The sequence below is a fragment of the Quercus robur genome, chromosome 6, assembly GCF_932294415.1.
Source record: "Quercus robur chromosome 6, dhQueRobu3.1, whole genome shotgun sequence".
In the NCBI taxonomy this organism is placed as follows: Eukaryota; Viridiplantae; Streptophyta; class Magnoliopsida; order Fagales; family Fagaceae; genus Quercus; species Quercus robur.
In genome coordinates this window covers 33,834,135-33,850,269 of record NC_065539.1, presented here as the reverse complement: position 1 = coordinate 33,850,269, position 16,135 = coordinate 33,834,135, and the positions used below count along the sequence as shown (strand labels likewise).

The 16,135-nt window shown below is 34.9% G+C and overlaps 1 protein-coding gene across 1 annotated transcript; it reads left to right on the top strand.

The window, feature by feature from the left end:
• The first annotated feature begins 597 nt into the window (after window positions 1-597).
• On the top strand, window positions 598-2,567 carry LOC126688523 (transcription factor MYB24). The gene is made up of 3 exons (XM_050383241.1): window positions 598-899; window positions 1,297-1,426; window positions 1,520-2,567. The coding sequence occupies exons 1-3, from the start codon at window positions 743-745 to the stop codon at window positions 2,079-2,081; spliced, it is 849 nt and encodes a 282-aa protein (XP_050239198.1). The 5' UTR covers window positions 598-742; the 3' UTR covers window positions 2,082-2,567.
• The last annotated feature ends 13,568 nt before the right edge of the window (window positions 2,568-16,135 follow it).

Genomic DNA, 16,135 nt, shown 5'->3' with positions numbered 1-16,135 from the left:
TAAGGCCTATTACACGTGTCCAATGGCCATACGATTCTTATTTCTCTTTTGTCTCACTTTAACATCGACACTTATAATCTATCTAATTGATTTGGATCCTTATTAGAGGATGTCACCCAATCCCTCAGCAGATCTTTGGATTCCTTAAATGACCTTCTATGTAACAAAATTATTGAAATTATTGTCATCAATATCCCAAGTTCTTACTACTTGATGTAAACATTATGGTTGCTTGATTGGCATGATAAATTTGGATTAGTAATAAATCATGGGGTTTCAACTACTCATGAACAATAATAGGGATTTGTGAATAGAACACTATTTCTTTATTAAAGTGGTATGTTGTGATTAGAGTAATACAATCACTTAACATAGATCCATTATTGACACAATTTTTATTATGTACTAATCACACTAGACTACCTTAATAGTTATGAGAAATATTATAATTACACCCCCTACCCCCCTCCCCCTTCTAAAAAACAAAAAGTGGAAAATGTATTTTGGTCATTTTATAGGTGATGACGCCTTACTCTTTAAGATCACCAGTACCTTAACACAGTGGCTGAAAGGATTTGGATGATTTGAAAACGACTTCAAATTGACTGATGGAATGAAGCAGGGGCCTCGGGGCATATATAAATATGCCACAAGCACTAACCCCATGTGCCACAGAATTTGGAAGACATAGCATTAAGTTAGGCATCATACAAACAAAGCATTTGCTCTCTTTTAACATTACATGAACTGGGAGGTCATGGCAGGCCAATTGGGATGGGGTATGATGGAAGATGAGGGCTGGAGGAAGGGACCTTGGACCTCTGAGGAAGATAGATTGCTTATTGAGTATGTCAGGTTGCATGGTGAAGGAAGATGGAACTCTGTGGCTAGGCTTGCAGGTAACAACTCTGCTCTGTTAAACATCTTATTAAGCAACTTATTAATATTGCCCCAAAATTCTGTCACTTTTGTATTTCTACCTAGCTACTACATATTATATGGGCATGGAAAAAAGTGACAGGGTCTCAGCTTCATACCCCTGTCAATCATGTCAATTTTTTTATTATTAAGTTCATGTGGATAAACAAATATTAGACCCCTAAGTTGTAGCAACTTAAACTGTGAAAGGACTATTCTTTTCTACTGTCACAGTGGATACTCTTGTAAAGTTTCATTTCTGTTTGGTTTTTTGTATTTTCTTGTTACCTACTTACTGCTGTTGTAATCCCAATATCTAGGCCTATTTTCCTCTATTTTGGATTGATTGACAATATCTCTCTGTTTTTGCCTATGCAGGGTTGAAAAGGAATGGGAAGAGCTGTAGATTGAGGTGGGTGAATTATTTGAGGCCAGACCTCAAGAGGGGGCAGATAACACCTCATGAAGAGAGCATAATTCTAGAGCTACATGCTAGATGGGGGAACAGGTAAATTCTTACGCTAAGCTTCATGATCTTCAAATTTCTCAGCTTAATAACTTTTTTTTTCTCATAGTTTGATTACTGAATCATGAAATTCAGGTGGTCAACAATTGCACGAAGCTTGCCAGGAAGAACTGACAATGAGATCAAGAACTACTGGAGGACTCACTTCAAGAAAAAGGCTAAAGTCACTTCTGAAGCCTCTGAAAAGGCAAAAAATCGCATTCTGAGGAGGCAACAATTTCATCATCATCAGCAGCAACAACAACAGCAGCAGCAGCACCAACAACTACAGCAGCAGCAGCAGCAGCATCAACAACAACAACAACAACAACAACAACAGCAACAACAACAACAATTTCAACTTAATCAAGTGGACTTGAAAAGGATCATGGCCTTGCTTGATGAAAATGACAATCGGGCCACGTGTGTACCTCAAGTGAGGCAAGAAATGATCACCATGTATCCCAACACCAATGAGGAGCAAGGATACTTTTATTCCTTGCTTAACACTAACAGCAGTGTGTCTGTGCCTGAGGCCGCAAACGAGGACATAATATGGGATGGATTATGGAACTTGGATGATGTGCATGGCAATTTCAACGCAGCCAGTGTGACAAGCAGAGCTACTCTGCACAATCTAGTGGCTCCTTTTTGTTAAATTTTAACTTAGTTTCAATTTTGTTAGCAAACTAGTCTGCACAATCTAGTTTCCATCAAGATGAGAAGGCTCTCAAGTCTCAACTAGGTTGTTCCAGTCGATGTACTTGTCCTGTACTCTTGGTTGCTAATGATGCAATCCAGGTAACCTATTATCTATTTTGTCAATAAAGTGGTCCAATTTTTACACTTAAAAATGACGTGTGTATATTTAAATTGATTAAGGGTTTTTTTTTAATTAGTTGTCTGATATTAGATGTGCTTCTAAGAAAGTTCAAATGTCATGAATCAGCTAGTAGTACCGTGTTGAATTTGAACATGAACACTGTATGTTGATTTTCACATAAGTACAAGAAAAATTATTATTTTCTCAACTAGGTTGTTCCAGTCGATGTACTTGTCCTGTACTCTGGGTTGTTAATGTTGCAATCGAGGTAACCTATTATCTATTTTGTCAATAAAGTGGTCCAATTTTTACACTTAAAAATGACGTGCGTATATTTAAATTGATTAAGGGTTTTTTTTTTTTTTTTTTAATTAGCTGGTCTGATATTAGATGTGATTCTAAGAAAGTTCAAATGTCATGAATCAGCTAGTAGTACCGTGTTGAATTTGATCATGAACACTGTATGTTGATTTTCACATAAGTACAAGAAAAATTATTATTTTGCTTCTTTTTCTTTTTTCTTTTTTTTAAAAAAAGTTTATTTTGCCAAAATAAAAAATTAATTTTCTTAAGATTCAAAATTCATTGCTATTTTGCCTTTTTTTTGGTCTGCTCTGCACGTACTCTTCCGGAATTACATGGAGGAAAAACATGAGTTAAAAGGGAGGAAATGTACAATATAAAGCACCAAAGGAACCAAGTAATCAGTGCAACTTTAGAATGAAAGTCATTGTTTAATCCAAAGCATGTCATTAGAACATAAAAAACCATTTACGCATATGATTACTGCATCCTTTACACTAATATATAGCTCTCATTGGAACATAAAGAAAACATTTTAGAATAGACTTACTTCATAATTCTACATTCGTACAACTCATGTTTAACTTTTCATGATCCTTGTCGTTATATTCTTTATGCAGGCATGAGTACCATATAGACAAAAGCTATCTTATTTTATTAATTAATTGAATTGTTAATCTATGTTAAGATAAGAACTAGATTCTCTGCATTGGGCATATTTCAGATTATCATTTGTGACTGCCTGATTTTTTTTTTTTAAAGAAAATTTTAATGTTATTTTTTGAGTCTTTTTTTTTTTCTTTTAGAATTTTTTTTAATTAAGTTTCTCGTGCTCAAAACTTATTAACATAAATATCTGCGATTCGACATCCTAAGAGTATCTATACTAATGTAATTCTAAATTTCAAAAAAAAAAAAAAAGTTTCTAAATTATATTGAATCCTACTCATGCATATGCAACAATTGATGGGCTATTTTATGTTATGCCTATTTGGGGAAATATTGCACTGTTGATGGGTGAAACTAGAAAGCTTTCCAAAAAATAAGATGCTCTCCTTTTGAAATAGAAATATTTTATAGTTTAGATTAAATATAATAAACTTAATGATCCAAATCATTTAGAATTTAAAAATAGCACCATGGGTGGGGAAAATGGGCTTTTGCCCTTATTTTGAAAAAAATCTAGCATAATATCCCATTTTTGAAACTATTAAGCACCGTGATCCTGTTTTGAAACTTAATTTTTTAAAAATTGAGTTACAGGTAGAACTCGACATTACTAATGTTGAGTTCTATGCATATTTTGCTACTTAATTTTTTAAAAAAATTTAAGTGAAAAAACTCGACTTTTTTTTTTTTTTTGTTGCTAAAGTCGAGTTTTAATTAAAAATTTACATATAACTCGATTTTGAGAATATCGAGTTTTATACAGAACTCGATTTTGTTAAAATCAAGTTTCAAAAACAGAAACATAGTGCTTAATAGTTTCAAAATAGAGATATTATGCTAGATTTAAAAAAAAAAAATAAGGGCAAATGGGTAGCAAACTTTGGGCTTTTAGTTTAGTGATGTCATGGTGGGTCTTCGGCCCATTTTGTGTGGTGAAGTCTTGTTAAATGCAAGCCTTAAAATTCTTTCAGGTTACGGGAGTGTTGGGTAAGGTCCAACTGTTGTAAAAATAATTCTTAGGAGCTCTTTTAAATTTTTTTTCCTTTTCTTTTGCTGACTAGGCCGGTGTATTCCAATGAGGTTAAGCCATGTGGCATGTGAAAAGAAAATTCTCATCAACAAAGACAAAACCCATGCAGGCTTTAATTTTCCTCTTTCAACTCAGATTCACCCGACTCTCAAAAAAAAAAAAAAAACTCAGATTCACCCCAAAAAGGGGAACACTTTCAACGGGGTAATCGTAATACACTGAAGCATTTTTGTCCAAGTTCATCTTATCTTATGTTACTAATTCCAATTTATTCTACGGTTTCAACTTGGTTTTATTTATATTTTCCTCTCAATTAGTTTTTGACCACGAAAAAGGAAATTAGAGTCATTTCACGATAAAACTTCAATTTATTCTTATGCTCTGTGAAATATTTGTTCATATGCTATTTATTTATATTGATTTTTGTGGTAATTGAGAAGGTGTAGGAGTTTCAAAAATAATGGAGAGTTATTGTATGGCATATAAGTTATAACTCCAATCTTTAATTCTATAAACTCCTACCAATACAATAATAAGTATAATATTTATGAAAATAAATATGGTGATAATGCTCATTATTTGAGTTATTTTTATGAGTCTATATATATATATATATATATATACCTAATTGCACCATTCCTCACAATACACATCTATATGTATAACAATATATATATGTATGTAAGAAGTGATTTACAATTATACATATTTTGAGAATGGTTGGACAAAAAATGGTGTTCTTGTGGTATAGCTTTTTCCTATGAATTAGTGCAAATTCGTGGAGCTTACAACATATGTGGCTGAGCTATTGTATCTTGGGAGCGTCGTGCTAGTGATTCTGTTACACCAGTTGAGATGTATTTTTAATATTCTTCCACAATGATGTGAAACACCTTAAAAAGAGTGAATGTCACGCCTCAACCGAGCTATGTACCACAGTGATATCTTTCTTATTATTCTTATTATTAAAAGTTTATTTGCACATTATATATAATTATTGATTTGAGTGATTAAAATATTAAGTGAAAGTTTATATAATTTGTTGTGAGCTTATTATATGATTGTAAATTATAAATTATTTTATTGTTTTTAAACCACGGAACCAACAGTTGGCCATGACTACTATCAAGAGTCAAGAGAATAACCAAAAGCTATTTGTTAAGAAAGGTGTGAAATAAGTGTCGGTTTGGAAATTGTTTATTTTTGATAACTTATTTGCATAGCATTTTTCAAAAAATATAGTTTTTGATGATTTTTACATTAAATGTGTTACAAAAAGTTAGTTTATTTCAAAAAAACTAAAAGTTAAATTATTTGAAAAAAGCTGAAACAAAAAAAATAAATAAATAACAAAAAACAAAAAAATTCAACAATTCCCGAACACAAACTGAAGTGAAACGATTGGACTATATGCTAATATATAGTTTTTATTTTAGAAATCGCAAACTGAAGCAAAAAGACAGCCCAAGGAATTGAAGCATATCTTTTGTTATTTCACTGCTTCAAGTGATTGTTACCACCACAACACCATCACCTCTTTTGTGAAGATGTTTGGGATTACATTGGACTATATATTTGCTTTATAGTTCCTATTTTAAGAATTCGAAACTATTTTTAAAATCACTAATATAGAAAAAAGCACATAAACGTGCTACCATAATTTTGATCAATGGTTTTTTTTTTTTTTTTTTTTTTTGGATAGGTAAATTTTATTCCAAAAAACCAAGATATACAACAAGGCTCAAAACACGAATCGGGGGTTCCTTCGTAGTTCCTAGTACCACAAACACTCACTATACCTAGCATTATAAATTGATAAAAAAAAGCACCCAACCTGAAACTAAACTCTCACATCCTGAGAGTGCAAGGAACAAGCTTTGACAAATTAAGAAAGTATTGGGATTCTTGACTCCCCCCAGCACAGAACACACTAACAATAAGAAAAGAAACGCCTCACATCTTTAGATGCTAAGGACATCAAAGCTTAACCTATATTACAAAATTCAGCAAAATAATAAAACTTTAGAAATGATTTTTCTATGAAGGTTAAGATTCCTTATTAGCGTTCACATCCTCCTTCACAAATTGGAGCTTCCCTCTTCCTCTGCCTCATGAAATTGAATCACATATTACAACTTTCTCTCTTGATTGCTTTAATTTCTAAAAATTCTCACAGGCTTTCCTCTTAATTAACTTCTTTGTTGATTCTCTTCCGGAAAACCAAAAAAAAAAAAAACAACAACAACAACAACAACAGTTTTGGAAAATAATTTTTGTAAGTTCTATTACTAAATATAAACATTTGTAAGTTCTTTTCTGCTCTCTGAAAATATTTTTTTGGAAGACTGTTTTCATAATACACAACTAGGCAAATCCAAAGTCTCTTTTAAGATTGAGGGTTTATCTTCCTTTAACTCTACAGCATGTTTACTGTTGGAAGTTTTATGCTAACATGTTGTCTAACAAACCTATTAGCCGTTTTGCATTCCTTTGGCAAATTGGTTCGCCCATTAGTGAACACAACCCGTTAGCCAAACTGGCCTCATTAAGGCACGTTTAATGGCTGTTACAAAGGGAAAAAGGCAAACATTTATCTCTCTCTCTCTCTCTCTCTCTCTCTGTGTTTTTGAGCCATGGAAATAGTGTGCCTTGCTTTAGGAGCAAGCACCACCCTGAGCAATAACATAGAAATGTAGTTGCAATGTGAAACAACCACAAATTGATCCTAGAAGTATGTAACAATTTCTTTCATTGGTATCAAAGCCATAGGCCATTTATCATTATTTCCAAGCCAATAGAAGGCGTTAGGAGGCATGAACCCATTTTTTAAAAAGTTTTATCATTAATAGACTTTATGTCCTTCGCTTTTGTTCGTACACCATGACTTTCTAGCAACACCACCACCACCACCAGTAGACTCTCTTTGATCTTTCGAGTCCATAGACAGTGGCAGCGCGAGCTTATGGCGAGGGTTCCCAGGACCACCCTGGCCTAAAAGAAAAAAAAAATATATATATATATATATATATAATAATAATAATTTAAAATTTTATTTATTTACCTTTAAAAAAAATTTTGAGACCACCTTGAATTTTTTTATACCAATAAAATTAAATTTTGGTCCATAATTTGAGCAACTTAATAATATATTGGAGTCTTTCAAGCAAAAAGGAAAAACTCAAAAAAAAAAAAAAAAAAAATTGAACTAAAATCTTTAAAAAAAAATTAAAATAAAACTACTACAGGCTGGGCAGTGGCTTGATTATTTCGACTAAGCACACTGCCCATTACAACACAATTTTCAATCTTTTATTATTTTTTATTACAGTATTATTTTTCCTCACCAAACATATATTACTTACTTCTTATTTTTAATTATTTTTTCTTGTTTATTCTTAACCACACACGTTTTATGTTTTCTTGATTTTTACACTTCATACTTTTAAATTTTATCACATCTTCATCTATACTTTTACATCTATGTTTTGCCTTCTTCCTTATTCGTAACTTCTGTGTCTTCTACTAGTACCACTGTGGCAGTGCCTCTTCTCAAGTTTCGAGTCTCAAATTTCTCAATACGGATTTTTTTATAGCTATACAGGTACCTTTGTTCATTTCTTTTCTTTTCATTTTTTTTTTTTCATTTTGAGGTTTTTTGGTTTATAGAATGCAAATTTGTTTTGGTTTTAAGAACAATTTTTTTTTTTTTTTTAAGTATAAACTTCATGCCGGCCAAATCTTGAATTTCGGCCGGTATTTATAGAAACACTCCGAAACACCAGAAATAGACCAAAATGACCTAAAATTTTTTTTGAAGTGAAATAAGATGGGTTACTGTTCCGGTTTGTTTACCAGCACGGTATTTTCCGGCCGTTACAGCCGGAATAGAATGGAATTAATAACATTGAATCAAACCTAATTACCTAAAGGCTAAAAAGAAATAAGATTGTGTAATTTATACTTCTTAAGGAACACCCTGAACAAAATTCTTGGAGCCGCCACTGTCCATAGGAACAAACATGTAATTTGGATAAATGTGGAATGAGATCAATTTATTTTTATAGGAGTTACATGTTTGGAACATGACTTTTGTGGTCTTGAATATCTCTTTAAATACTTGACCTTTTTATTCAATGATTCTTGAGTCTAAAATTGTAGGACCTGAAGGGATTTGGGAATCCCATCCGTGTAACTCCCTGGAGTTACTCCCAAACGTTGCCTTGGGCTGTAACTCCGCTCCTCTTAAACATAGAAATTAATGAGTTTATGACAATCTAAACCCCACTGTCGATACCCCAAAAATACTTTTTTGATAGGTAATACCCCAAAAATACATAACAAATTTAGCAATCTCGCAAAGTGTTATAGAGTGTTGGTGAGACTTGTAGGCTATGGGTATAGTTTGCATCCCTTTAGTATTGTGTAACACCATCGGTAAACTGATTTGATCGTGTTTTACTCAAGCTAAAATGAAGAACTAGTTTGAGTTGCTGGTTTGCATGGAGTCTAGCCTTAGATAACGTAGAACAACCTCGAAACTCCTATGAGACCATCGATTTAAGCCAAAAGAGGTATTCTGAAAAACAAAAAATAAATATTCCACTACTTGATCTTTGTTTATAACATTTGCATTAGAGCAATATTAGGTTGTTTTCGTGTCTTATGCACCTTACCTCTCTATTAGTATTGATGTGCAAAATGCAAAACATGATCTAGAGTTAAGTTACACATGGGTCTTCAATGGCATCTCACACAAATGAGCACCAAATTAGGGCCAGCTCTTACCTTAGGCAAGTTAGGTAACTGTCTAAGACCCCCAAATTAAGGTAGGTCCCCAAATTTTAACCAATTATGTTAGTTATCCAATTCCCAAAAAAAATTATAATCAAAATTAACTTAAGAAAAATATAATTTCGTCATAATTTTTTAGTATTTAGTTTTTAATAGTATTGTACCTTTTAGTTGTATTGTATAAAAATGGTAGATTATTCTCCAAATGCATGTATAGCTTATAGAATTTTATTGAAAATATTTGTTACAGTTGCTTCTGCAAAAATAATTTTTTCATAATTATATTGATAAAATAATATCTAAGATCAACAATACCTGCAGGTAGAATTTTTTCAATAATTAAATTATGAAAGTTACATAGTGTGAGTATGGTTGAGTTGTATTGTCTCTCATACATAATTTTGAATGAATAGATTAAAATCAAGTTTAATAATGCACACTAGTGGCACAAGTGATGATTAGGAAGTTTAGCAAAATCTCGAACTTGTAAGATGTGCTAATAATCTAAGTTATTTTAGATTGAACATGGAATTTTTTTATTGAATGCATGTGTAATATCTCATTGTTAAAAATTTTGTAATGAAATAGTCTCAAAAGGTATTGTTGTTGACCTTAACAAGGGAGAAAAAGTGGATGGAGATAATTACGATATTTGGCATCACAAAATCCATTGTGTGTTAAATGAGCAAGAATTCTTGGAAACTTTAACTCATTCGTCGAGTCTACTTGAGTAAGGAAATACTGAGCAACACCGACGTATCCTTGTTGGCTATGAAAGTTGGGGCAAGAAAGATTGGTGTGCACACATCACTATGTTGAGTAGCATGCACAACTATCTTATTGGTGAATTTGAGGAGTATCCAATTGCTCAAAATATGTAGAATGCACTTAAGCTGAGATATGGAGGAACATCAACCACTAGGCTACATGGGTTAACTATGAAGTTTGACTCTTATAAGATGCGCACTGACCATACAATAAAGCAACAACTTAGGGAAATGTCCTCCATGATTTAAGAGCTTGAGCAGCTGACAAAAATCTAACTGACAAATAATAGATCCAGACAATGATTTGTTTACTACCAAGTTCCTGGGAGATAATGAGGGCGTTTGGCTTGCCCGTTTTCCTGCGTCCACGTTTGGTGCTGCGTTTTCTTTGTTTTTTGTTTTTTGTTTTTTTTCCTTCTGCCCGCATAAGTTGACTTTGGTGGACAAAAATTACTGTTTTGCACTGTAGCAGTACTGTTTATGTACTGTAGCAACACTGTTTACACATTAAAAAATATTAAAAATGGGTCCCACGGTACTTTTCACACATTTAAAAATTATTTTGCTACAGTGTTTTCAGTTTTCAGTTTTCAGTTTTCAGTTTTCAGTTTCAGCAACAATAAGCTCAATCCAAACGGACCCAATGAGCCAAAACATGCACATAGCATAATGAGAACATCAAAACCTTTAATGATGTGGTGTGTAATTTGGAACTTGAAGCTGAGCACCTAAAGGCAGGCAAGCCGAATATTTATGTGCACATGATTGATATCAGCTCTAATAAGATATCTAAGCCTAAATGCAAGTATCCTAATTAGGCTCCTGAACATACAGGACCTTTTGGACCACCGCCTGAAAGGGCTAAAGATTGTCGAGTGCTACATTAGAGGGATGCACTCAAAGAAGGAAAATTCTAAGTTAACTTGCAATAACTATGGAAAAAAAAAAATGACACTTTACTTGTGAATGCACTGAGCTAAAGATTGTAACTTCTCTCTACCATGCAAAATTACTTTAGGTGTTACCTTTTTTGGCTCAATGCATTCACAAGCAAAGTCTCATTTTTTCCACAATTATATCAAGTCAACTTAGACTTGTCTTTCTTTGCGCACCCCCCTCTAATGTTGTGCTTGAAAATCTTAACCTTTTGTGAGAGTGCCTTTTTCGTGGCACTCAGGCCCAAGGATCCCGGGTCTAAATGAAAAGGGAGGATTTGGTGAACCGGGCCTTAACTCACCGCAGCTAACGAGCTGTTTAAGAATCAAGTGGGGTGCAGAGGATGCTCCTGACAATATAAAAAATGACAAGCAAGGATATCGAAGAGTGCCAAAGATTAACAAGGTAAATTCAAAAGGAAAGAAACAGGATTAGAAAAGCGATAAGAAATTAATGCTGAGGGGATCCCGGGAAATATGAAGCATGTTTTATTAATACATTATCTGTTGGATTACAGAAAGCTCACTAGGACGTGATACAAGGTTCAATCAAGCTCAAAAATTACAGTCTTGAATGGCTATTTCAGCCTTCAAAACTTGCAAAGTTTGATTCTCGTTGAATCCGAGTATGTGCAATAGTGGCTTTTACAGGATACCGAGAAGCAATATTTGTTTTTCCCTTAATATTTTCTCTTCTTCACAGATTTTTCTGGTAGTTTTTCTAGAGGATTTCTTCTTTCTGGTGTTTCTCTCTTTTTTCGCTGCTCCTTCTTCACAACCCATGCCCTCCTTTTATAATGGGGTTTTTGGTCTTCCCGGGGAACCATTGGTTCCCCTGTTTTGCTCTTTTACAAACAGAGCATGTCCTGTTCCCATCATCTCGGTAAGTCCCGTTTCCGTTTTTTCTCATTTTTTCCTTCTTTCAGCTCTGATTCTTTTGAAAGTTCCTGGTTGGCTATCTTCTTTGGGATGTGCTGAGGTATGCCCTTCTCGGCATACCCATTTCTGGCGTCTTCCACTTTTCCCTTTTCTTTCCCATCTGAGCGGAATCCTGTTCTGCCATTTTTGAAAGTCGTTTGTTATCATTCTTCTTCCCTGTCCTAGTTCCCCAAGGCCTTTTCTGTCTGTGCCATGAGAGGTCGCTCGAGTTCTTTTTGCTTTTGTTTCTTGTTTTCTTCTTCTGTCTTTTTCTATCCAGTTGTCCCAGTCTTCCTTTTTCTTTGTGCCTGAAGGGATCCGCGCCTATTGATGGTTCCTGAGGATCCTTGCTTCTTATACTTTGCCGTGGTCCTCTTTTTTCTGGATGCTTCTTTTTCTAGGCTTCAGGATCCTCTGGGCCTTTCTTTTATTCCCTCATGGGTCTCCTGTATCTATTACTTTGGGCTCAGCTTGAATTTTCCTTTTGGGCTTATTTCACTATGACCCTTTTTAGACCTCAACACCTTTTTAGGTGGTGGTCTAGAAGGTCCCACCTATTCGAGAGCATAATTAGGGTACTTGCATTTAGGCCTAAATACGTTATGCGAGCTGGTATCAGTCATATGCATAGAACTATTTGGTTTGGCTACCTCCAAGCACTTAGAGTCAAGATCCAAATGACGTGCTACATCATCGAAAGTTATTATGTTCTCATCATGTTTTGGCTCATTGTCTCCTAGGAACTAGGTAACAAACGAATCATTGCCTGGATCTATTGTTAGCTGCTTTGAACTCTCGGATCACGAAGGACATTGCGCAAAGATGCTACTTTATCATATGGTCAGAGCTCATCTTATAGGAGTCAAACTTCATAGCTAACCTGCGCAACCTAATGGTTGATGTCTGTCCATATCTCAGCTCAGGTGCTTTCCACATGTCATGAGTAATTGAAAAGCCCTCAAATTCACCAATAAGATCATTGTGCATGCTACTCAACATAGTGAAGCACGCACACCGATCTTTCTTGCAACAACTTTCATAGCCAACAAGGACACTTTGGTGTTGCTCAATGTTTCCTTGCTCAACTAGACTCAACGAATGAGTCAAAGTCTCCAAAACCTCTTGCTTATTTAACACATAATGGTTTTTGTGATGCCAAATATTGTAATTATCACCATTCAGTTTTTCTCCCCTGTTAAGGTCAGCAACAATACCTTTTGAGGTTATTTCATTACAAAAATTTTAACAATGGGATATTACACGCATTTAAAAATATTCCACATTCAATCTAAATGAAGCTTAGATAATTAGCAAAGGTTGCGAGATTGAGAATTCACTAATATTTCTAATCATCTTTGCACCACTAGTGTTCAATATTAAGCTTGATTTTAATCTATTCGTGCAAAATTATTTGTGGAAAACAATACAATTTACCCATACTCCCATTCTTCCATACTTCTTCTTTTTTTTTCTTTTTTCTTTTTGATAGGAAGATACAGGGTTATCAAGGGTACAAAATAGTTGGATCTTCCATACTTCTTAATTCTAAGCATATCTACAAGGAATATGCTTTTAAAATAATTTACCATTGTGTAAATTTCAACAATTAATTATTAAGCTAACTATGCTTCCAAAAATTAAACTCATGAGAACAACACATATAGTCATGTTATTATTCACCAAGAAATAATTCTTGTTTTGTTGCGTATTTATCATTGTGTAAATAAATTTCACTAAAAAATAATAATAGAATTATTAATTTAGAGTTTAAATTGATTCATATAATTAAAACATGCCTCTATATCTCTTGGTATTCATAAAAACATTTTTCATGCATTTTAGAACAACTGGGCTTTAAATATATATATATATATATATATATAAAGAAATCACATAATATATTATGGCCTCATTTCCACTAATTAAAATGCACAAAATTCATTTTCATCAAATAAAATCTTCTCATACCTTACCTTCACGGCTTCACATAATAGGTAATTACTGATCAAAAAGAAAATAAATTTCTTTCCTAACTCACGAGGTAAACACGTTGTAGTGGGCCTTTTTGGTTAAAATGGGCTAGGCTACCTCCTGCGATATGGGGTCCGAGTGTTCTAGGTATGGGAGTTGAGACCGGTCTAATTGGAACTTAACTTGGTCCGGCTTGTGCAGAAACTATGCCTCGTCTGCCAGGAACGCGCTTACGACGAGCAGAACTGTTTCAGGTGAGTTGCGGCAAGCATATATGATAATAATAATAAAATCAAATACTTTGAGATCTTTATTAAGATGAACAGATAAACCTCATTTAAGAAAAAGATAACTACAGTTTTAACAACAATCTTTTTATAAGAAAAGTGAAAGGGAACAAGTGGGTGGTATGTGAACTTACTGAGAGAGTAAATAAATTAGATCGAGTCTGATCCGTAGGACCGAAACCAGAAAGGGAAGAACACCTCTTCTCAAAGTAAATAATCTCAGGAAGATCCTGTCGTAGAAATTAATCACTTTGAGGGAAGTGGACCTGAATGGTTGGCACTTAAGAACACTTTCCGTTTCCGGCAGAGGGCAGGATTTTGAGAGAGAGAGAGGGAATGAACCTATTAGTGCATGTCTGCCGTTCTCACTCTCTATCTTTTTCTCTCCTTCCTTTCTAATATTCCTTTTTTTCTTAATCCTTCTTTTCTATTTCCTGGTTTTCAAGTTTTTAAGTACCGTAGTGCTTATTGTTGTTGTTATGTTGTTTCCGTCCCCTTTCCTGTACATGGCAAGGGCCTCTTTATAGTGCCTACCGTGACCGGATTTTACTATTTTAGCTCTTAACCACATTTATCTGGTCTGGGTGTACCTGCCGACCACCACTGGTCCGACTGTGAGCCACTCCCCATCGCCAGACAAAAGAAGGCTATTTTGTTTGTTTGTTTGTTTGTCTGCCGTGGCACCATTTCCTGCTACAGTGTGGGTACACTCTCTCTCCATATCTCTCATGGCATGCACCTAGTGATTCCAGCTCAGCTTTACCCGTTTGGGTGGTATGTCATCCTAGCAGGACACTTCCCCCAAAAGAGCCCTAGCAGAAACCCCAAAATAGGTTTTCCCCTCTCCCCACCACCAAACCATACCCCCTTACCTTTGACCCATGACCTCACCATGTCCTGTATTGGCTGGTACAGGCTGGTGGAGTTTGGGCCTTGCGCGTGCCTCTCTTCTATGTATGTCCAAAATCTGCCTGCTGCTCATGCATCTACCGCGATTGGTCTACACAGTCTGCCATCCGTTCTTGACCATTTTCTAGTTTTCCTTTTCTTTATGGCTTGCCCTATTTGGGGCTAGGCCTTGCTTGATGGTGGGCTTTGCTTTTTCCTCAGCCCACCCTTCTTCCTACTACTATCTCCTTCCATATCACTCTATCATTCCTGCTGCGGAGTTTAGTTTTATTTCAATCTGCCACTTATTCTTCCCCTAATGGTCCAGCAAGACCGTTGGTTCTTGTGTGTTACACTACTAGTGGGCTCCTGTGTCCCATTTGTTTTCCCTTGAGCGTTTCAGACCCATTTGCTTTCCTTGGGCTTCCTCGGCCAATTTCCTAACTTCGCATTACCATGGGTTTTTACTGGATTCTTTGGGCTTCCCTGGCCCAATTACGTTACTCCTCATCCTTAGGGTTCATGGGCTTGCCATCAACCCCTTACTTTCTTTGTTTTCATTACTTTGGGCCTGCCGCAGCCCATTCTCACTTTTCCACATCATATATTGCCCATAGTTTGCTTTTTCTCTCTTTCCGGGCTCCTTTAAGCCCATTTACCTCTTCAAGACCCATTTGTTAATCTCATGGGCCTGTGATCCATTATTCCTGCCGCTTAGGCTTCATGGGTTTTCCATCCGTTTGCCAACTCCTTTCTATCCATCTTGTTGGGCTTCTTCCTTCTACTTGGGCTTCCGAAATGGCCATCAACACACGTCACTAAACTATTTTATTTAAATAACCACTATATGCACACACAATTTGACAATTTTACCCTCACTCATCAAAGAAAAAATTGCTTCACCACGGGATCGTTCTTCATCATTTAGTTGTTGTCAGCAAAATTTGCTAAATAGTACCATTTTTGAAAGAAAAAAAAAATGGTGAATAGCATGTGACTGAAATAATTAGTTAATTAGAATGTTTTTGAAACTCGAATTTGGGCTAGAACTCGAATTTGACAAATTCAAGTTCCAAGTAGTATGCACCAATACTGATTAGAACTTGAGTTTGTCAAACTCGAGTTTTAGCCCAATCTCGAGTTTGACAAAATTGAATTTCAAAAACAGTCTACTTAACTAACTAACTTTGTCTATGTGTTATTTTCCTAAATTATTTCTAAAAACATGCTATTCTGCAAATATTGCTGTTTTTGCCCCTAAAAACATTGCTTTTATTTTTATTTTATTTTGCATCAAGTGCATGCTTTGCAAGCGCTCGTTGTGTTTCCA

What these genes read in the sequence shown, in the direction of transcription:
- LOC126688523 (XM_050383241.1), top strand. Translation starts at nt 743, where the DNA reads ATGAACTGGGAGGTCATGGCAGGCCAATTGGGATGGGGTATGATGGAA. An exon ending in CTCTGTGGCTAGGCTTGCAG is followed by an intron (nt 900 to 1,296) that starts GTAACAACTCTG and finishes TTGCCTATGCAG; the next exon opens with GGTTGAAAAGGAATGGGAAG. An exon ending in CATGCTAGATGGGGGAACAG is followed by an intron (nt 1,427 to 1,519) that starts GTAAATTCTTAC and finishes CATGAAATTCAG; the next exon opens with GTGGTCAACAATTGCACGAA.